The 23,324-nt window shown below is 43.3% G+C and overlaps 3 protein-coding genes across 3 annotated transcripts; all 3 read right to left on the bottom strand.

Moving 5' to 3' along the window:
- Positions 1-3,937: 3,937 nt before the first annotated feature.
- Positions 3,938-5,359, bottom strand: LOC124707850 (putative serpin-Z12). The gene is made up of 2 exons (XM_047239547.1): positions 5,300-5,359; positions 3,938-5,176 (listed from the first exon to the last, which is right to left on the bottom strand). Exons 1-2 carry the CDS (start codon positions 5,357-5,359, stop codon positions 3,938-3,940), a joined length of 1,299 nt encoding a protein of 432 aa, XP_047095503.1.
- Positions 5,360-7,557: 2,198 nt separating this feature from the next.
- LOC124706607 (CASP-like protein 1C1) lies at positions 7,558-8,381 on the bottom strand. Its single transcript, XM_047238265.1, has 3 exons — positions 8,227-8,381; positions 8,025-8,127; positions 7,558-7,931 (listed from the first exon to the last, which is right to left on the bottom strand). The coding sequence occupies exons 1-3, from the start codon at positions 8,379-8,381 to the stop codon at positions 7,701-7,703; spliced, it is 489 nt and encodes a 162-aa protein (XP_047094221.1). The 3' UTR covers positions 7,558-7,700.
- An 865-nt stretch (positions 8,382-9,246) lies between these two features.
- Positions 9,247-16,276, bottom strand: LOC124707846 (protein NLP3-like). The gene is made up of 5 exons (XM_047239542.1): positions 16,108-16,276; positions 12,322-12,881; positions 12,086-12,133; positions 11,087-12,005; positions 9,247-10,130 (listed from the first exon to the last, which is right to left on the bottom strand). The coding sequence occupies exons 1-5, from the start codon at positions 16,274-16,276 to the stop codon at positions 9,271-9,273; spliced, it is 2,556 nt and encodes an 851-aa protein (XP_047095498.1). The 3' UTR covers positions 9,247-9,270.
- Between the last annotated feature and the right edge of the window lie 7,048 nt (positions 16,277-23,324).

Here is a 23,324-nt window from a genome sequence, read left to right as displayed (position 1 = left end):
CCATAAAAGCTTCAATGCATTCATAATCATAATTTATACCTGACTTTTTACCTTTGTCGTTCTCCCATCCTTCAGCCGTTGTCCTCAATCCGATCAAGAAGATCCCACCTAGCTTCAACCTCCTTGCTTGTGAAAGATCCCTCCGAACACGCGTCCAGATAGTCCTTGTGTTGTCCTGAAAGCCTCGCATAAAAATTGTTAACAATAACATTACGGGGTAGCTCATGAATGGGATATTTGAGCATTAGTGATTTCAATCTTCCCCACGCTTGAGAAATACTCTCTCCATCACGAGGATAAAAGTTATAAATATAATTCCTATCAATATGCACTTCATGAGGAGGATAAAATTTAGAATAAAAGAGAGATGCAATTTCCTCCCAACCAAGAGAATGACTATTCTCCAACAATTTATACCAATGCGTCGCTTACCAGACAGCGAAACAGAGAATAGCTTCTTCCTCGCTTCATCCATAGAGATACCTGCACACTTGAATAACCCGCATAATTCATGCAAAAACAGTAAATGATCTCTAGGGTGGACAGTTCCATCCCCTTTATAGTGGTTATCCATAACACGTTCAATAATCTTCATAGGTATTTTATACGGAATACTTTCAGTAGGTGCATTTAAAATATCACAAGCATCATTAGAGTTATTGCATATGGGAGATAAAGTATTATCAGAGCAAATTTTCTCCCCTAAAGATGGGAAGCTAAAAAGATCACAAAAACTAGCTTCCCCAAGCTTAGACTTCTCCATAGCATTAGCGATAATTGCATTCATACTAATAACATCGCTACTAGCATGCAAATAAGGTTTCATAGGTTTTTTAATTTTCGCATCAAACAATTCTAAATCAGGAAAAAGATTAAAAAGCTCACCAATTTTTTTGTTGTTTTCCATTGTGCCTAACTAGTGTAAACAAGAAACAAAAAGATGCAATTGCAGGATCTAAAGAAAATAGCTTCGAGTACTTACAACAGCGAAAATAGCTTAGTAGCCGAGATCCGGAGTGTGAGTACCTTTTACCTTTCCTCCCCGGCAACGGCGCCAGAAAATAGCTTGATGTCTACGCCCCCTCCTTTTCCTGTAGACAGTGTTGGGCCTCCAAGAGCAGAGGTTTGTAGAACAACAGCAAGTTTTCCCTTAAGTGGATCACCCAAGGTTTATCGAACTCAGGGAGGAAGAGGTCAAAGATATCCCTCTCATGCAACCCCGCAACCACAAAGCAAGAAGTCTCTTGTGTCCCCAACACACCTAATAGGTGCACTAGTTCGGCGAAGAGATAGTGAAATACAGGTGGTATGAATATATAGGAGCAGTAGCAACGGTGCCGTAAAATAGCTTGTCTGGCGTGTAGTTGATGGTGGTAGTATTGCAACAGTAGTAACACGATAAAACAAGTAAACAAGCAGCGATAGCAGATATTTAGGAACAAGGCCTAGGGATTACACTTTCACTAGTGGACACTCTCAACATTGATCACATAACAGAATAGATAAATGCATACTCTACACTCTTGTTGGATGATGAACACATTGCGTAGGATTACACGAACCCTCAATGCCGGAGTTAACAAGCTCCACAATTCAATGTTCATATTTAAATAACCTTAGAGTGCATGAAAGATCAACAGACTAAACCAAGTACTAACATAGCATGCACACTGTCACCTTCATGCTAAGTAGGAGGAATAGATCACATCAATACCATCATAGCAATAGTTAACTTCATAATCTACAAGGGATCATAATCATAGCATAAACCAAGTACTAACACGGATGCACACACTGTCACCATTACACCGTGTAGGAGGAATAAAACTACTTTAATAACATTGCTAGAGTAGAACATAGATAAATTGTGATACAAAACATGTTGCAATCATAAAGAGATATAAATAAGCACTTCACTATGCCATTCATAACAGTGAATAAGTATTCTGTGAAATATAGCCTAAGAGACCCACACGGTGCACACACTATCACCTTTACACACGTGGGACAAGGAGTCTCCGGAGATCACATAAGTAAAACTCACTTGACTAGCATAATGACATCTAGATTACAAGCATCATCATATGAATCTCAATCATGTAAGGCAGCTCATGAGATTATTGTATTGAAGTACATAGGAGAGAGATGAACCACATAGCTACCGGTACAGCCCGAGCCTCGATGGAGAACTACTCCCTCCTCATGGGAGCAACAGCGGTGATGAAGATGGTGGTGGAGATGGCAGCGGTGGAGATGGAGAAGCCTTCCGGGGGCACTTCCCCGTTCCGGCGGCGTGCCGGAACAGAGACTCCTGTCCCCCAGATCTTGGCTTCACGATGGCGGCGGCTCTGGAAGGTTTCTGTGGGTTTCGTCGATCGTATCAGGGTTTTCGCGACGGAGGCTTTAAATAGGCGAAGAGGCGGCGCAGGAGGGCTGACAGGGTGGCCACACTATAGGGGGCGCGGGCCCCCCTTGGCCGCGCCGGCCTAGGGTTTGGTGGCCCTGTGCCCCCTCTCTGGCGGTTCTCGGGTGTTCTGGATGCTTCCGGGCAAAATAGGAACCTGGGCGTTGATTTCGTCCAATTCCGAGAATATTTCTTTACTAGGATTTCTGAAACCAAAAACAGCAGAAAACAGGAACTGGCACTTCGGCATCTTGTTAATAGGTTAGTTCCAGAAAATGCACGAATATGACATAAAGTGTGCATAAAACATGTAGATATCATCAATAATGTGGCATGGAACATAAGAAATTATCGATACGTCGGAGACGTATCACCTGTTCATACGGTCTAGCGTGGTCGAGGGGAGAGGGATCACGCTTATGGCGAAAGATGGCAAGGCGGAGAGAACAGCGTCCGTGAGTGTCAGTCGCGAGCCGCGGTTCAGGAGGGAACTTTTCCAGCCAGGCGCGCGTTTCTCAATTTTTACCACAAGGTGCTGGAGATCTTGAACGCGGAGCTTGCGGGCCGTCAGCGGGAGCCACAGGTACGTCTAGGGGAAAGCTGCATGGACGCACCCCACGAGCGCGGATAGTTCGGCGGCGCGCGCATCGGGAACGCAGATGGGAACAAATGTCGACTTCTGGAAGTTGATTTGCAGGCCCGTAGCACGCGAGAAGGCATCCAAGAGGGTTTTGGCGCGAAGAAGCTGCTCGGGGGTGGCGCGTAGGAGGAGCAGTGTATCGTCGGCATATTGGATCACAGGGCACGGCAGATCATCGATAAGGGGGTGTTGCAGGCGTCCTGGCGCAGCGTCGCCAGCGATGAGTTGCTGCAAAACATCCGCCACGATGATGAACAGGTAGGGAGAAAGGGGGTCGCCTTGCCGTAAACCTCGCTTGCAGTCAAACCACCGCCCTGGAACGCCGTTGAGGAGCACGGCGGTGCGCCCCGATTCGAGGATGGCCTTGATCCAACTGCACCAAGCATCACCAAACCCACGTGCCCGGAGAATGCGGTCCAGCGCAGTCCAGTCGACGGAGTCGAACGCTTTTCTGAAGTCAAGCTTGAGGACGATCGTGGGTGAGCGCCGCTTGTAGCAGCACTGGACGAGCTCAGCCGCATACGCAAAATTATCGGTGATGTCCCGCCCTCGAATGAACCCAGATTGATCAATAGCCACAAGCGCCGGGATGTGAGGTTGGATCCTGCGCGTTAGCACCTTACACAGGATTTTAAGAACCGTAGATAGGCCTGAATCCATCCGCGGTGATCACGTCGTCACGTTTTGGCAGCAGGGCCATGTAGGCATATATGATTAACTGGAAAAAATCAATTTCATATCGGCCCGTATAGCGTATTGCCAAATTGCCACGTGATCGAGCTCGTGGGACTGACTACTGAGCGACTGAGCATAAACAATTTTCAAATAGTTATTCAAGATCCATAGATAGGATACCTTCACCGGAATACTTTATACGAACTCAAGTCAAGTGGTCATTCAGCGAGAGGATTGACCACATGGCCAAGAAACAGCACCGCGCTGGTTTTCTCCTCAACAATGGCGAATAAGAAGGGCCGATCTGCAACGAAGTCGACCGGAGGCCGTGAGCTTCCACTCAAAGGAATGCTCACGGCCGTTGCTGCAGCGGCGACGGTGCCCAGCTCGTCCACCTCGATGGTGGCCTTATGGTACACCCCCGTGATGGAGAGCCCCTCCCCACCGCTCACCATGCCGGAGAAGTCGCCGCCGTTGAAAGCCCTGGTGACTCCAAGCTTGCGCATGTCCGAGGACGCCTCGAACTCGAAGGAGAACTTGAACTTTGGGACCATGAACCGCCCGACCGGGACGTCGTCTGCCGGCGTGTGGCTCTTGATGAACTCCGGCGCCGCGACCGCATTGTCGTAGAGATCCGCGAGGCTGAGAGTGGCGCCGTCCGGGAGAAGGAGAAGCATGTAGAACGCAGCTTGCGGCGGCGCGTGGTGGTCGCCGTCGATGTTGTAGGGCAGTCTGAGGGCTCTGAAGCCCGGGTAGACGGCGACGTACTGCTTGAACTCGAACCGGCCCGTCGTCATGAAGGGCACGCGCACGACGGTGCCGTCTGGGGTATGGAACGGCGCGGTGAAGGTCGCCGACTTGTCGAACGGCCGGGCCCAGGTCCCCTTGAAGTAGAGCGCGTTGGCGAGGACGACTACCGTGGACGAGTCAACGGATCCCGGAGGGAGGACTTCGCGGATGAGCTTGTTGGTCGCGTCCGCCACGAAGCCGTTCACTCGCTGCCTGGCCTTCTCGGCGTCCATGGCGAAGTCCACGGACTCCGCGGTGGCACCGTACCTCGACCCGGCGGCGGCCATGAACTCCGGCTGCAGCACGTGCGCCCGGTCGACCCACACGCCACAGGCGAAGGACGTCTGCGTCAGGCCGTTGAGCTTGCCTACCAGCTCCGACGCGGCCGCGCCGTGCAGCTCGTCGAGCGACGCTGACCCGAGGAAGCCCAGGAGCTCCTGGCGCGTCTCGCCCCGCGTGCCGGCGGCCACCAGCGCGAGCGCCGCGTGGATGGATAGCGGCGAGATGATGAAGTTGCTCCTCCTGCCGGCTGCCGCCCGGACGCCGACCTCCCTGGCGAGACGCAGCTGGCTCGACGCCTCCCCGCCGGCGTCGCTGCCTACCATTGACGCCGAGTGGCCACCCGGAGGCGCCGTGGCAAGCATGGGGCCGCCGCGTGCTTGCGTCGACTCTGCGTGCTTCTGTGCGTGACCGTAAGGGCCGTGTGGGTGGTGGAGGTAGCTCTCGCCGCTGCAAGGGCATTGTTGCGCACAGTCAAGCGGGCGCCGCGAGGTCATTGTCCTGAATTCGACCTGCGATCGCCATGCGGCAAACAGTGTCAGGCAGAGGACGGTCTTCCAAAAGGGAGACATCCAAATCGCTGCACTTGGCGCCCTAGCAAGCTTCCAGGTAAGATTCAGACTGGAACGTAGTGAACTCGCTGTGCGCTCGCCGATCTATCAAACTAGCTAGCTGGTTGAACTTTGAGTCCAGTATATATAGAAGAAGCTCTTTTTTTTTTTGGCCAATGACAGGGTATGCGCTCTCTTGGTACTCAACCGTCAAGTCAACGGATGATGAGTCCAGTAAACCAAGCAATAGTAGTGTAGTAGTGTGTAAAAATGATTGACCGTACAGGGGAAGAAATCCAGCAGCGCTGGTTATTGATAGCGGTAATTGTGTGCACAACGAGAATGCGAGTACGAACACTCGAACTCGGGCAGGCTGAGAGCTATCAGCAGCTCGGCTATGTCACGAAGCTCCTTCGGTTACAAGTAACATGCTTTCATCTACATGAGTTGTCGAAATCTTTCCCATGTCCCATGATTGTCATGGGTTGCTATTACTGCCTAAGCAACCGGTAGAGAAAACAACAGTCTCTTGTATCCAACATTGTCATATAATGTGGATGAAGCGGATAGGTGGAAATTAGTGGGGTTTTTGTGAGGAGTCTCTTTGTTTACTTTGGCCTTGGCCTCGTGTGCTGTAATGTGGAGCTTGTATTTGGATTTTCTTCTATCTATATAAAAAAGGTGTGCTTTCTCGCGCGTTCCTGAAAAAAATGTCATACATACATGATGACAAATAAAACACTACCGCTCTTCACTAATTTGTTAGATCTTTTAGATATTTTTTTGACCGGATCTTTTAGATATTTCAAAGTGGGCTATATACGGACCAAAATGAGTGAACTTAGCTACACACTAAAACACGTCTAGGTAAATGCATTTACGAAAAAACCTAAAAATATCGTACAATTGTGAATAGAGGGAGTATGTCACACAGCGAGCCATATGCTAAAGTCCTCTCGTGTAACTAATTCCAGCTCATAGAATTAGGAAAACATGATCATATCTAGGGAGTAGAATAACAAACTACTTACAATTGGTAAATTGAAGTATTATCATTTGCTTTTGTCAATAATTAGCATGGTGGTGCTCGCAAATGCGAGGGCAATGCCCATATATGTCTATAAAACTTTTCTATATTCTATAGAAACTTATAGTATGCATAATAATTACTTTACTGTATATAAATAATTTAATATTAAAAGTAGACTAATACCAAGATTTTAATTAAATAATCGTATCTCAAAATCATCATACTACCAAGAGTTCACTATGGATAAAATATGTCAATATCCACATTCCGCGCATATTCTTCTTGTGCTAATACTTAATAGTGTGGAATAGAAGTTGAAAACACAAAGATTGAAAATTCTAGCTATTTCTTTAATAGAATGTTATACTTAAATCATTTTAATTTTGAGTTAACTGTTGGAATGGAATATGAAAAGTATAAGATGGGTGAACTAATCCTGGAGGCCTTGCTGAACCATAATTTTCTTATATTTTATATTATCAACAAATTTTCAATTCTTCTCATCTGTACTGCATATGTTTACAAGTCCCTCATCTATTCCCTCCAAATTAAAATATGTTTGCTTGCTCCCTGCACAAAAAGTCTGTTTATTCTTTATTCAGACAGAAGACTAATACATGTATTTTAGGGGTTACGCTGTGAATTGCAAATTTCTGATAGTACTTTATGCTACGGTAAGGTGTGCACTCGAGATCATGACAAGCACCCCATTTCACACATAGATTAGCCTAGTCAACACAACTTTTTACTTAAAAAACAGAGTTTTTTTTTATAACTCAGTTATTTGGCTGCAAAATAAAAATAACTGATTATAATCCAAAACATAATCCTAAAGGGTTGCTGAAGGTTTTGGGAAATTTTAAAACCAAAGAACTAAGAAAATTTATAGTACGTAAACCCATGAAACGCCGCTCGAACTCCATCGCTGCAACGCCGCGTGGAGCCTGGCTGCACGGTAAGATAGGTGCAACGCCGACCGCGTCCTTTGATATTGTAGGTAGATACACTTCAACATATCTCAGAAAGTTTAAAGAGGCTCATATATTGGCCAGATTTACACGACTGTGTTCTATACTTCTATTACATTTGTCTAAATTTACATGGCCGGATTGTATTTAAGGGAAAAAAACAGATTTGTCAAAATATTTTTCTGGAGAAATGTTTCTTCTAAACAAACATATTGCTCACTTTCCTTTCAAATCGTCGTACTGAACTGGAGAAGAAGATGCTCGGAATAGATCTGTAGACTCTGCCAACATCAAAATTATAATTACTCCGTAGTAAAGATTGGAGACCGGCAACAAGTGGCGAACAAACAGCCGCGAGGATGACCTAATGGCATGGACACATGGGATCAGCGACTACGTGCAGCGAGTACATGATGATGAGGAAGTAGAGGATGAGCGCGACAAAGCCGGAGATGAGAGCTCCCATGACGTGTGTGCAGTAGCCGTGCACCTGGTCGCAGATGGGCAGCCACCCGGCGTGCGAATTGCCGTTCCTCCCGACCTCCGCAATGGCTCCCGAGGCCGCGACGGCGCCGGTCAGCACCATCCCCATTAGCTGCACGCACGCATTGGAGGGAGCATTGTTAAGAATTCAATCAAGCTATCTTGTCTTTCTTCATGGATTAGCTGTGTTAATTTGTTAAGTTACCACGTCGGTCATGACCACCAATCTGGAGGCGGCGCTCCCCGGCGGCACGAGGACGACGAGCAGGCTGTAGACGCAGGCCACGGCGAATGCCACCACAAAGAAGCTGCGAAATTACACAATGCAGTTACCACAAAGTACTAGTCAATTGCAGCTATTAACATCTCGCAACTGAATATCTGGATTCTGGAGTATAGGTACTTACATAAACGACGGGATGTGGGAGTACTTGGCCTCCAATTCCAAGCCGAACAAGCTGGTGGTCTCGTGGCTGGTCACCATGATTATCGCCGCGGCTGCCGCAGCGGCAGCGGCGGCGACCCTGAGCACGACGAAGATGAGCCGGTGCACCTTGGCCATAATGGGTAAGGTTTGTATTGCCCCTTGCTAGCCTACCCAGTATCAGTGGTAATCGGGGAGACGGTTCACAAGATCTCAGATACTTTGGTGGTGACATATATATGCCGTCAAATAAGTAGTCAGGTTTCGTGGAGCAGTTTTGGTTGTTCAGCTACGTGGAAGAGTAGGACTAACGATATGTGTGGGCAGCTGGTTTGTTGGTAAGCAACTAAGCAAAATTAACTCAACTTGTCGCCATGTTAAAACATCCTCTGTCTCTCTTTGATGTCAACATCTCCGTACCATGATAGTTGGGCAATGTGAGAAAATTGTCCGGCATTGGTTGTTTCTTGTGGAATTGATGCTGAACTACCGGTTTACTTTTGGCCAACAAAAGCAGTTAGGTGACTCTTTTCCCTTTCAAAAATGTATTTGAGTGTTTCCTTTTTAGTTTTTTAATTATATATGTGGTGTCTGTTGTGTGATCCTAGAGCATGGTCATTCACTCATTCAAGTCATTTCGCTAACACATTTCCATTTATTTTTTGAATGGGAAAATGAAAGGCTTAAGGGGGAGGAGCCCCTCAGTGCTTTCCGGAACAGAAGGGTGAGGCACCCAGTCTCTCTTGGCCAACAAATTTCAGCATTCAACCGATGCATGCTTTCTACTAAAACTGAATTGTCCCCATAAAACATCAAAATGTCAAAAATGTTTGATATCTACGACCACGGACTCACAAATTTGATTGGCAGCACCGCTGGCCATTAGAGAAATGTCTATACAAAAAAATAGAACTAGATACTGTAGCCAAAAAACGAAGCAGCCAAATATAGCATTGACAGCAGGCTAACAGGGCACCCTCATGAAGAATTCGCTGAAGAATATATACTACCATATCTAAGCGTAGAATTAAGCAGTGCTTCCACAAGAACTCCCGAAAACGACGGCGATGTCTGTGACCAATAGTCTCATAACATTGGTACCTGATAACTGGTAGATCTCCATGCACTCTTCTAAGTCTGCATCGCATGTCAGATTAACCCACTCGTGATCATCATCCAGATATTTGATGACGAAATTACCAACATCAATTGGTATCCTTTTGGCCACCTCATCTTTCAAGGCGCTAACACTCCCAGAACACGGGAAGCGAAACCTTAGAATGTCTTCATTGTAACGCGCCTTCACTGTCACGATCCTACCTGAAGAGATAACAGTCGGTCTGACAGAATCTTTAAGGAGTATCCTAGAAAGCAGCTGGTCTTGCTCTTCAAATGGTACATCCGGATTCAACAAGTTCTGCTGTGGCCCTATGAATGTCTTGCAAACTGAGGCCCTGTTTCCCAGGCTTCCTCGGAAGGACCCTTCAGAAGTATGCGAATGCGTGCTATGTTGACCAGATGAGCTTCTCGAGTTAGTTGATTTATCTTCTTCAATCTGATTACAATTGTTAGCTAAAAAGGTCTGCGATGAGATGGGTGCGCTTAGGTTGCAACCATTTTGTTGCAAATTCTGTGAGAATGGACCTCTGTTTTCTTCACTGTAATGATTGTAAGGTTCAGCAGTTCCATTTTGTGTTGCTTTCTCTATATCCAAAATATTGACAGGAACAGGAGTTGTGATGACATTAAATGCACTCTCTGACCCTTGAGCAGCCTCAATTACCTTCTGTAATCTTGAAATCGACCGGTTAACCTTGCCAATTTGTCGCGATGGCCAGTTGGAAATCCCATGTTGCCTGCAAATGCGCTTCAAAGTTGTAGGACATACTGTCAAAAGGAGAAACAATTCAGTTAAGCATATTCAAGAGGAAGACCCTATTGCTGGCTGTTAGTGTCATGGTATACATTATACATGATAAACTCAGTTAGTTAGATTAATCATGAAATGGACGAAAATAGGGCTCGCTGCAGAAGGGTCCCTAAAGTTAGAGTTTGGTCAACCGGCATCGTTGTTATGGCTATGGCGGCGTTATGCGAGACAAGAATAAGGTATACCCGCCTCCTCGTCCACCTCGTCAGCGGCGATCTCACCGGCGGCGTTGAGGAGGGCGGGGATTCGTGTGGTCGCCACTTCCCTGGAGTGGTGGATCTCGTCCAGTCTACGTTTGTTATAGGTTTGGTGTTAGAAGATTTGGATCAATTCAAGGGTTCAATGGTGATGACTTCGGCTCTGGGGCGCGGGTCCTTAGGGGCACGTGCACGAAGACTTTCCGACTGTCATCAACAACGTCAGGCCGGCTACGGTAAGGGAGCGGCGACAATGGCACATCGGCGGCTCGCTTTGGCAGCAGTAGTCCAAGGACCTCGATGTAATTTTTATTATGTTTGGGGTTCCGTGTACTTCTTGTGAACTCATGTAATAGATTTGGATCTTTCCCGCAAATTTGAACTCATGTAATTTTATTATGTTTGGGGTGCTGTGTACTTCTTGTGAACTCATGTAATAGCAGCGGTAGTGGCAGAGCACATTCAAGGGAACAATGACAGGTCTGCACATGACATCTTCATCTTTTTTCGATAAAGAGCGCTTTATTACTCAAAAAGTTTTAAGCATTATGACATCTTCATCTATGATCTCTCAAAGATAGGACAGCAAATTTAAAATTTATGATCTTGAACGCTGGCATGGTAGACCACTTGGTGACCATCAGAGATTTAAGCTACAGTACATGTTAAGCAGTAATCAATATGTCATGTATTACAGAAATTCAAACTGTGCGTACCTCCAAGACTTTTGGCTGCACTTTTCAAGCTTCCAGAAAAATACTGTTGGATAACCTCTAAACTGAATGTCTTTTCTGGTTTGCCTCTTCTTCGTTTTTTCTTTTTGTAAAGCAATGAAGAATTGCAGGTCCCGCTGCCACTTGGTTCTGCCACTGGGTTGTCATTCCATTTAGAGTAATTACCAGATAACAGATGTTTATTAGACACTGTTGAAATTTTATCATTTGTGTTATCGGACTCATCGATTCCTCCATGCATATCACTCTCAAGTAATGTATGGAATGTATTCTTCGTTTCTTCACTATGAATTAGAGTAACAGCATCAACTTGAACATAAGCTTCATCCGAGCTTTTATCACTGGCTACCTGTAAACTACGAAGATGCTGTCTCAACAGAACCATGATGGACTCCATAAGAGCCTTCTGTTCATTATCTTCTCTGCAATCAGGTGGCAGGAAAAATTCTAATATATAATCATCATCACCAGTATAAGCACTCTGCAAGCATATCGAGAAACAGCCAGCTAATCCAAACATGCGAGCATAGTGTACAAGAGGATACTCCATCTTGGAGAATCTACTGACATCTTTCGAAAAACATGGTCTGCGTGAGATGAATGCCTTTCCAGGAACTCCTTGCCCCTTCTGTAGGTGGTGAGCTACACAGGCATCTCTGAAGCCCCATATGCAAGCATCAGTAACGTGAAAGGCAACATCACTGGTTGAGATGCATACATCTTCCATACAACTTCCATCGAAGCTCGAGCAACTCTTCTTCACCCCGCCACCATGTGACAGTAAACTCTGATGTTTGCAAGGCACCCAAGTTTGACCTATGGGCAGTTTCAACTCTTCACAGACTACAGTCAAGATTTCCAGTATCTCTACCTGAACACTGTGGCAGCCTTCATTACATATCTGAACAAACCTTTAAATAATTACTGTCATAATAAAACATGGGAATATATCATTCAAATGGCAGTTATTTGGTGAATTACCTGGAAGTATGGATGTTCCACGATATCGGTGCTTTTAAGATTCACTGCCTGCAAATAGCATTATTCTTTTAACCACAACGTAACACAATAGAAACTTGTGGAGAATATTATACCACAGTCCAGCCATCATTACAGGCTGTATTTTTAACATCTATGATGTCCTAAATGTATTTACATAACATCTATGATGTCAATTTATATAGATATAAGTTTGTACAAGGCTAAAGCAAACCCACCTCAAGAGCTTTGCAGACTTTATCGACCTCGCTTGCATAGTTGACCTTCTTGGATGTCATTATAAGTTCAACAACAGCAACACATGACTGCACAGAGGGATGAAACACAGGCAAGGCAACAGTACCATGAACGTTGTTATTTATGGCATGGTTAAGCCGCCGATACTCAGCACTGCTATAATACTGCACATCTGGTGTCCACTCAGGTATTCGCTGCCTGTATACCCGTCCTGGTAGCCCCAACTCATGGACATTATCCCCATCTACAGGGAACGCATATCCCATGGACACAGCCCTGTACTGAAGAAGTCTGATGCTCTGTTGGTCAAGCACAAAGGGCTGTCCTGAAGTAGTCAGCATGTACCGATCTCCGTTCTTGGTGGGTGCCCAAACTTGAACTAACATATGCTGATCAGTGGAGTTCTTGAAGTACCTGAGAGCTAGTGTAAGCCTTTCCTTCAAGAAATAAGAGCTATCTGAAAAATCGTCATCCAGGGAAACATGAACCTGGAATTTTCCACTGATGTTCTTTACTTTCGTACCAGCTGATTCAGATTTCTCTACACAAAAGAATACAACAGAGCTTTGTAACTTTCCTCTTTAGGGGTAACAGTATAAAAACATCTTACAACATTTTTCACTCACACATAATATTTGCAGGGTACAATATGGTGGTTACATAAAGGGCCCTACCCAAAAAGGCAAAAAAAAAAATAGGACTTTCTCTTGGAGAGAAGATTTTTTGCTCCCGGGCGCCAGTGATCTTGTTGTTTTAAAAAATTCGACAAACACATTTAGGAGTTTCAAAAGAACATTGAAACAAATATCCGGATGTAGCCAATAACTTATCAGATTTTTGTCATTTTTTTGTAGCCTAGAATACAAAGAATTTCGCATTGAAATTTTTCATGCTTACATCATTAACTATGTCCAGATATTTTTCAGAATTTTTCAAAAACTTATAAATACGAGTTGCAACTTTTAAAAAATGAAGAGATCACTGGGTCTTGGGAGCCAAAGACACTTTCCGTTTCTCTTGGCTATATGTTTAACAAGATCCAACCCCTCCTTAAACTTTTACGGACACCTGTAAAAATCTGGGTCTTATGTTCTTAAAGATGAATTTATTCATGATAGACAATGCTCCATGTGATAAATTGTGTAAGAAATAATAAAGTAACAATCAAAAGTTACGTAAGCATGAGGTTTTTCCTTTTTTTAGATAAATGGAATATATTATAACCAAATACACCTAACCTCTGCAACATATAACGTAAGAGATAGTCTACAAGGATGAACATATACAAATACAAATATAAAAAGGAAAAAGATCCTGCCTAAGCGATCAGAGACTCAGAACAGCATGAACACACCACCACCAGTGGCAACACCTAGACTTCGAGAAAGGTTCTCCAAAGTGACGACTCCATGAAGGTCTAACCACCATAGTCAGATCATGGGTTTTCACCATGGAGAAGGTCCAATCTCCAGACAATGCCTTCAACAAGTAAACATCTAGAGAACCACCATTGCCACGTACAGCCAATGAAGGTCCGACCTAGAGTTTTTAGCCTAGAAACTGAGATTTGAGCACCACTTTCCAAGAACAGTGCCGAAGCACCAATCGCCTAGCACACAGTTCAACAGGGGGGCGACCCCCCTAACATGTAGATTTTTTTTCTTTGTTCCCTAGTTTTTTAAGCTAAAAGTTTGTGTCTTTTCATTCTTTGGCCCTTCTTATAGTTGCCTCTTTTGATGTGGTCTCCTGATGAATTTTCCTACCTCTGCCCCTGCTCGGGGATAAGGAGAGGAGCTCTGCATTATCTAAGTGTGACATGGATATGATTGTGATTTGATCCTATGGACTCATGACGAGAAAAGGAAGGTTTTGGCAAACTCTAGAGATCCTTAGATCAAAGGGTGTTGAGTTCGATGGCCAAGATAGAAGGATGCTATAAATAAATCCAGGCTAAATCCGGAAAAAATAAGTTCAACACCATCGTCCTCATATTTATAACAAATATAAACACGCATTGCCCATATTCATCGCAAAAAACTGCTCATAATGAATAAGTTTATGTTTGCTTGGTACCACGAGTTTTAGGGAAAAGTTCCATTTTGTCTTTTTTGTATCTTCCAAATTATGTAATATTTCGATTTGATTTTTTGCAGGTCACTCAAAAATAAAAAATATAATGGAGGAAAAATAGTTCGGAATTTTTGTGTGCAAATTTAAATTTTAATTCTTGAAATACATATATAGATAATGACATAAAAAATCCAAAAAAAATCCAAAATTCCAATTGTTATGTTTAAATGATCTGCAAATTTTCGAGTTCAAACAATGTGTGGTGTGAGAGATACAAAAATAAGAAATTGTTTGGGAGGGGAACAAAAAGAACTTGCACTGATCTTGATGCAGTATAGACGGTCTGGATAAGGGTGCTCACCAAGCACCTTCTCTGAAAGTCCACTCTCGTTCCGAGTTTTAATATGATTTCTCGTGTAAGGGGATATTTTTCTCGGATGCTCAATCTTTCTTTGTGAATGTGATGGTTCAGAACATAGAGAAATAATCCTTAAATTGTTGTCCTACTACTAAAATTGAAGGTTCTTTAGACCTGGGGGGATGTGGAAACTCACTATAGGCCATGAAAATTTCAGATACAAACAATTATATAGGGATAGTATTACCTATCATGCCACAAAATTTCATATTCAAATTTGATCTATGATTTGATAAAAAAGGATAAAATAAGTGAATTTGTCCATTTAGTATCTTCAGTTGTGGATTATTTCAATGTTTTGAATAGCGAGCTATGCTTCTTAGCGGCGATATTTTTTAGGCGCGAAGAAGCTATAGCGAAGCTAAGTCATTTAGCGTTTTTTATAAAACAAGAAAACTTCTAAAAAACATTATGCATCAAACATTCATATCATCTATAAATATGACAAGAAATTCAATGATTCAAAACTTGTACTCAATAATTATGATGATTGAGTAATAAAAGTAGTGCATAAATGCATACATTAGTAGATTTAATTTTTAAATTTAAATGTTAAAATATTTGGTCTTAGCAGGAGAAATAGCGCTATTTTTCAGCCCTATTTAGCGGCGCGATTTAGTGAGCTAGTAGCGAGAGAATCTATTTAGCGCTAAAAGTGCTTATCTTTAGCGGGAGTCTTGTTAATATGCTATAGCGATGCTATAGCGAAGAGATAGCGCGCTATTTAAAACTTTAGATTATTTAGTTTGGATCTGAATTTTCTGTGGCATGTTTTCAACACATTTTCTATGCTGAAGTAAAAGGTCATTGAGGCCTTCAGTTCAAGCAACCAAATGCAGAAATGCACTTCATCGAGGATTATCCTACTATAATACATGTACCACTTGGTAACAAAGAAAAGACACGCACGTTCTAGTGCAGACAACAATGCGCCGACGTAACCCACCATATATATAATATATACTGGCTAACCTGGCAGCTTTAAATTAAGTAAGGCCTCCATGATGTCTCGTAGTGGAATCCAATTTGCAACGCACCAATTTGACTGAGACCTCGAGCGCATAGAAAAGTTCGAAAGCTAGCCACACCACGGCACGCAAAGTCAACGAGAAAAAGGCTTTGCCTTGTAGGAATCAACCCACGACGATGAAGTTTTCGCAGAAATTAAAGAACGCGCGCGTCGCGATCAGAACAACCTTGCGCTAATCGCCCCCGTACAGCACGGAGAAGTAAGGAAACGAACAAGAAAATTACTGGTTAGGTACAAGATGGAGCTCACCGGAGCGCGCGCTCGGGGCTTCGTCCGGGGCGGCCGTAGCCGCATCCATCTGTGACGAGGAATGCTGGTCTCCGAACGGCCACGGCGGCGGGGACGCGGCCGAGAAGAGGGGCGAGGAGGCCAGGGCGTCGAGCAGCCACGCATGGCCGTCGGAGGAGTCGAGGTCCATTGGCCGGATCACGCGCCGCAGCAAAGGGAAGGCGATCAGGAGGTGGGGGAAGGAGGAGGGCAGTAGCGAAGTGTGCTATGCTCGTATGCTTCTGAGTGTTTGTGCGTGGCCGAGAGAATTTATTACTACTCCCTTCCCTCCCGTTCAAAGCTTTTCCACAGTGTAGTACTGGCCGTTGGATCTCTGGAACAAGTCATCCAGGCTGGTAAATCTGGTTTTTTTTTGCTCCTGCCGGGGATGTCTCTGCTATGACGTGATAACATGTAATGACATGTTATTAAACGAGGAGAAACCTACTTGGATAGGACTGTTTAAATACATTATTGTGTCTGACAATAATCTTGTTGAAAGCATTGCTTTAAGAGCGTGGATCTTCTCTAGAATGAAAGGATGCCACCGATCAAAGGCTGTGGCCGCAAGGCCGACACATTGCCTGGCTCGGGGGACTTGGCGCGGCTCAGCCCTTCATCTCCGCATGGTGCGGGTGGTGATGGTGGTGCCCACTGAGATTTCCGATCTGCTGTTGGGAGCAGACGACGGTGTGGAGCCTGCCGATCTGCCTAATAAAAGAGGTGGTCATTGGGTTCTTCTCGTGTCAAGAAGGTGTTCTGCTTGATGTCATCCCTCAATGATCTAGCAGGTGACGAGTTTAGAAAGGCTCCGTCGGCGATCTCCAGTGCCGCTCGTGGCCTGTAGATTGTTGGATCGGATGATATTCGGTCGTGTGCACCCATATTTGTAGCCGTGCGACTTCAGGGGAGGGAGTGACGCGGAGCTTCGCTGTCTGTTGCTATCATGGGACATGTCGATTTTCGCTGAGGTCTGAGGTCTAGTAATGGCAGAGTGAGTCTTCAAGGTGATGAGGACTTTGCTTGGTGTTTGTTGACTTGCAGTTGCCACATTGGCAAGAGGGATCGGCAACACATGAGGAGTACATAGTCATCTCTTTCAAATAAAATCCAAGGTCTATCCTAAAATTGGTTGTGTAAGACAATGACATTGTTGAAGGCATTGCTTTGAGAGCGCAAACCTTCTCTAGAGTGAAAACTAAGATCTATGATCGGGCGACAGTTGCCATGTTTCCTTCCTAGAGACGTTACTTTTGGAGAATTTGAACTATGGGTGTTGTCTTGGTAGTGGTTTGTGTTTGCAGCTACAATAATTTGATATCACCGTAGTAGGATCTTTTGTTTTTTCTTCTTCTTTTTGTGTTAGGCACGTGCGCATCTGTAATTTCTTTAGGATATTTTATTGTTACAGAAGCTGAGTGTAATTGGTATCACACTTCTAAAAAGAAGATGAGTCTGCACCTAGTAAATATGTTAGCACATATATGTTACTACCATGAACATTTTACTACTCTGCGTTACTTCCTACTATGATAAGCGTCAATGACCCAGCCTCAACTCTGACTTTAGTTCACAATGTAGCTATATTGTAAATAAATGTAGGCAACACCCCGCATGTCCACCGGCTGTCATCTCTATGCCTGATACGTCTCCAACGTATCTATAATTTCTTATGTTCCATGCTACTTTTATGATGATACTCACATGTTTTATACACACTTTATGTCATATTTACGCATTTTCCGGCACTAACCTATTAACGAGATGCCGAAGAGCCGATTCTTGTTTTCTGCTGTTTTTAGTTTCAGAAATCCTACAAAGGAAATATTCTCGGAATCGGACGAAATCAACGCCCAATATCTTATTTTTCCCGGAAGCTTCCAGAGCACCGAAGAGGGGCCAGAGGGGAGCCAGGGGGCCCCACCCCACAAGGCGGCGCGGCCAAGGGGGGGCGCCCCCCTACTGTGTGGGCCCCCCAGAACCCTTCCGACTCCGTCTCTTCGCCTATTTAAGCCCTGGTGACCTAAAACCTCGTTACCAATAAGTCACGATACGAGAAAAGTTCCAGAGCCGCCGCCATCGCGAAGCCAAGATTCAGGGGACAGAAGTCTCTGTTCCGGCATGCCGCCGGGACGGGGAATTGCCCCCGTAAGGCATCTCCATCGACACCACCGCCATCTTCATCAACGCTGGTGACTCCTATGATGAGGAGGGAGTAGTTCTCCCCCGAGGCTAAGGGCTGTACCGTAGCTATGTGGTTCATCTCTCTCTCCCATGTGATCTTTATGTGATCATGAGCTTTGTGATCTAGTTGAATATCATCTATGTGCTACTCTAGTGATGTTATTAAAGTAGTCTATTCCTCCTTCATTATGTAATATTGACAGTGTGTGGATCATGTAGTACTTGGTATAAGCTATGATTGTGATCTCTTGTAGATTATGAAGTTAACTATTACTATGATAGTATTGATGCGATCTATTCCCCCTTTCATAGCCTGACGGTGACAGTGTGCATGCTATGTTAGTACTCGGTATAATTGCAATGGTCTATTATGCACTCTAAGGTTACTTAAATATGAACACCGGATGTTGTGGAGCTTGTTAACTCCGGCTTGAGGGAGCTCTTGTAGCCCTACACAATGAATGGTGTTTGTCATCCAACAAGAGAGTGTAGAGAAAGTAGTATTTGTTTATTCAGTTATGTGATCAATGTTGAGAGTGTCCACTAGTGAAAGTATGATCCCTAGGCCTTATTTCCGAATATCGAAACTCCGTTTATTTACTGTTCTACTGCATGTTTACTTGCTGCCATATTTTATTCAGATTGTTATTACCACTCATATTCATCCATATCACTTGTATTTCACTATCTCTTCGCCGAACTAGTGCACCTATACATCTGACAAGTGTATTAGGTGTGTTGGGGACACAAGAGACTTCTTGTATCGTGATTGCAGGGTTGCTTGAGAGGGATATCTTTGTCCTCTACCTCCCTGAGTTTGATAAACCTTGGGTGATTCACTTAAGGGAAACTTGCTGCTGTTCTACAAACCTCTGCTCTTGGAGGCCCAACACTGTCTACAGGAATACAAGCGTGCGTAGACATCAAGCTATTTTCTGGCGCCGTTGCCGGGGAATGAAGAAAAACTACACCACAGAGATTTCTACCTCCCACGTCAACCACGCGCCAGTTGTGGACAACAAGCTATTTTCTGGCGCCGTTGTCGGGGAGGTAAGGTAAAAGGTATTCACATCCTCCGAATACTAAGCTATTTCCTAGTATTGTTGCCGGTGTGTGAGTGCTCGAAGCTATTTCCTTTAGATCCTGCAATTGCATCTTTTTGTTTCTTGTTCACTAGTTAGGCATAATGGAAATTAACAGTGAGCTTTTTAAGCTATTTCCTGAGTTAAGACATAAATTGTGTGATGCGAAAATTTAAAAACCTATGGAACCTTATTTGCATGCTAGTAGCAATGTTATTAGTATGAATACCATTGTTGATAATGCTATGGAAGAATTTAAGCTTGGGGAAGCTGGTTTTGATGAGCATGATATTTTTAGTCACCCAAGCATGGAGGAGAAAATTTACTTTGATGATACTTTACCTCCTATATATGATGATTACAATGATGACTATCATCCACCTACTATTGAGGAGAAAATTAATTATGATTATACTATGCCTCCTATATTTGATGATTATGGTGATAATGATAGCTACCTTGTTGAATTTGCTCCCACTACAATTAATAAAATTGATTATGCTTATGTGGAGAGTAATGATACTTTTATGCATGTGAATAAGAATGCTTTATGTGATAGTTACAATGTTGAGTTTGTTCATGATGCCACTGAAAGTTATTATGAGAGAGGGAAACATGGTTATATGCATCTTAATAATATTAAGTTTCCCCTTTTTATGCTGAAAATTTTGAAGTTACTTGTGTTTTATCTTCCTATGTTTGTCACTTTGCTCCTCATGAATTTATTTGTGTACAAGATTCCTTTTCATAGGAAGTGGGTTAGGCTTAAATTTGTTTCATACTTGCTTTTTGATGCTCTCTTTTGCTTCAACTCTTATTTCTTGCGAGTGCATCATTAAAATTGCTGAGCCCATCTTAATGGTTATAAAGAAAGCACTTCTTGGGAGATAACCCATGTTTTTATTTTGCTACTGTTTTGTTGCGTATTGGAAGTTGTTACTACTGTAGCAAACTCTCCTTATCTTTATTTTATTGTATTGTTGTGCCAAGTAAAGTCTTTGATAGTAAGGTTGATACTAGATTTGGATTACTGCGTAGAAACAGATTTTTTACTGTCACGAAATTGAGCAGCCCCTTCTGTAGTTAACTCAGAAAAATCTGCCAATTTAGGTGCAGGATCCTCAGATATGTACGCAACTTTCATTCAATTTGAGCATTTTCATCTGAGCAAGTTAAGTGCCCCTGAAAAATTCGTCTTTACGAACTGTTCTGTTTTGACAGATTCTGCCTTTTCTTTCGTATTGCCTCTTTTGCTATGTTGAATGGATTTCTTTATTCCATTAACTTTCAGTAGCTTTGTGCAATGTCCAGAAGTGTTAAGAATGATTGTGTCACCTCTGAATATGTGAATTTTTGATTGTGCACTAATCCTCTAATGAGTTTGTTTTGAGTTTGGTGTGGAGGAAGTTTTCAAGGGTCAAGAGAGGAGGATGATACAATATGATCAAGAAGAGTGAAAAGTCTAAGCTTGGGGATGCCCCCGTGGTTCATCCCTTCATATTTCAAGAGGACTCAAGCATCTAAGCTTGGGGATGCCCAAGGCATCCCCTTCTTCATCGATAACTTATCAGGTCACCTCTAGTGAAACTATATTTTTATTCCGTCACATCTTATGTGTTTTACTTGGAGCGTCTGTGTGCTTTTATTTTCGTTTTGTTATTTTCATTCTCTGAATAAATTCATGCTTGTGTGGGAGAGAGACACGCTCCGCTCGTTCATATGAACACTGGTGTTCTTAGCTTTACTTTTAATGTTAATGGCGAAGGTTGAAACTGCTTCGTTCATTGTTATTTGGTTGGAAACGTAAAATGCTTCATGTGGTAATTGGTATAATGTCTTGAATAATTTGATACTTGGCAATTGTTGTGCTCATATAGATCATGTTTAAGCTCTTTCATCGTGTACTTTGCACCTATTAATGAAGAACTACATAGAGTTTATTAAAATTTGGTTTGCATGATTGGTCTCTCTAGAGTTTAGATATTTTCTGGTGAGGTGTTTGAACAACAAGGAAGACGATGTAGAGTCTTATAATGCTTGCAATATGTTCTTATGTAAGTTTTGCTGCACCGTTTTATACTTGAGTTTGCTTCAAACAACCTTGCTAGTCTAGCCTTGTATTGAGAGGGAATTCTTCTCGTGCATCCAAATCCTTGAGCCAAAAACTATGCCATTTGTGTCCACCATACCTACCTACTACATGGTATTTCTCTGCCATTCCAAAGTAAATTACTTGAGTGCTACCTTTAAAACTTCATTCCCTGTCTTTGCAATATATAGCTCATGGGAAAAATAGCCTTAAAAACTATTGTGGTGAAGAATATGTAGCTATGTATCTTATTTCTTATAAGTTGCTTGTTGAGCGGTAACCATGTTTCTGGGGACGCCACCAACTATTACACCTTTGTTGAATATCATGTGAGTTGCTATGCATGTTCGTCTTGTCTGAAGTAAGGGTGATTTATCATGATCAAACGGTTTGAGTATGCATATTGTTAGAGAAGAACATTGGGCCGCTAACTAAAGCCATGAATCATGGTGGAAGTTTCAGCTTGGACATCAATCCTCAATCTCTTATGAGAATATTATCTCGTTGTTGAATGCTTATGCATTAAAGAGGAGTCCATTACCTGTTGTCTATGTTGTCCCGGTATGGATGTCTAAGTTGAGAATAATCAAAAACGAGAAATCAAATGCGATCTTTCTCCTTAGACCTTTGTACAAAGCGGCATAGAGGTACCCTTTTGTGACACTTGGTTGAAACATATGTTATGCAATGATAATCCATGTAAATCCAAGCTAATTAGGACAAGGTGCGAGCACTATTGGTAATCTATGCATGAGGCTTGCAACTTATAGGATGTCTTATACATAACACATATGTTTTATTACTACCGTTGACAAAATTGTTTCTATGTTTTCAAAATGAAAAGCTCTAGCACAAAAATAGTAATCCATGCTTCCCTCTGTGAAGGGACATTCTTCTACTTTTATGTTGAGTCAGTGTACCTACTTCTTTCTATCTTAGAAGCAAACACTTGTGTTAACGGTGCATTGATTCCTACATACTTTCTTATTTGCATTCATCATATTACTTTGTGTTGACAATTATCCATGAGATATGCATGTTGAAAGTTGAAAGCAACTGCTGAAACTTATATCTTCCTTTGTGTTGCTTCAATGCCTTTACTTTGAATTTATTGCTTTATGAGTTAACTATTATGCAAGACTTATTGATGCTTGTCTTGGAAGTACTATTCATGAAAAGTCTTTGTTATATGGTTCAGTTGTTTACTCATTGTCTTTACCATTGCTTTGAATCACTTCATTCATATCATATGCTTTACAATAGTATTGATCAAGATTATGATAGCATGTCACTTAAGAAATTATCTTTGTAATCGTTTACCTACTCGAGGGCGAGTAGGAACTAAGCTTGGGGATGCTGATACGTCTCCAACGTATCTATAGTTTCTTATGTTCCATGCTACTTTTATGATGATACTCACATGTTTTATACACACTTTATGGCATATTTACGCATTTCCGGCACTAACCTATTAACGAGATGCCGAAGAGTCAGTTGCTGTTTTCTGCTGTTTTTGGTTTCAGAAATCCTACAAAGGAAATATTCTCGGAATCGGACGAAATCAACGCCCAATATCTTATTTTTCCCGGAAGCTTCCAGAGCACCGAAGAGGGGCCAGAGGGGAGCCAGGGGGTCCCCACCCCACAAGGCGGCGCGGCCAAGGGGGAGGGGGGCGCCCCCTACTGTGTGGGCCCCCCAGAACCCTTCCGACTCCGTCTCTTCGCCTATTTAAGCCCTGGTGACCTAAAACCTCGATACCAATAAGCCACGATACGAGAAAAGTTCCAGAGCCGCCGCCATCGCGAAGCCAAGATTCGGGGGACAGAAGTCTCTGTTCCGGCACG

The sequence above is a fragment of the Lolium rigidum genome, chromosome 4 (genome assembly GCF_022539505.1).
Source record: "Lolium rigidum isolate FL_2022 chromosome 4, APGP_CSIRO_Lrig_0.1, whole genome shotgun sequence".
NCBI lineage: Eukaryota > Viridiplantae > Streptophyta > Magnoliopsida > Poales > Poaceae > Lolium > Lolium rigidum.
This window is presented reverse-complemented; position numbering and strand designations above follow the sequence as displayed.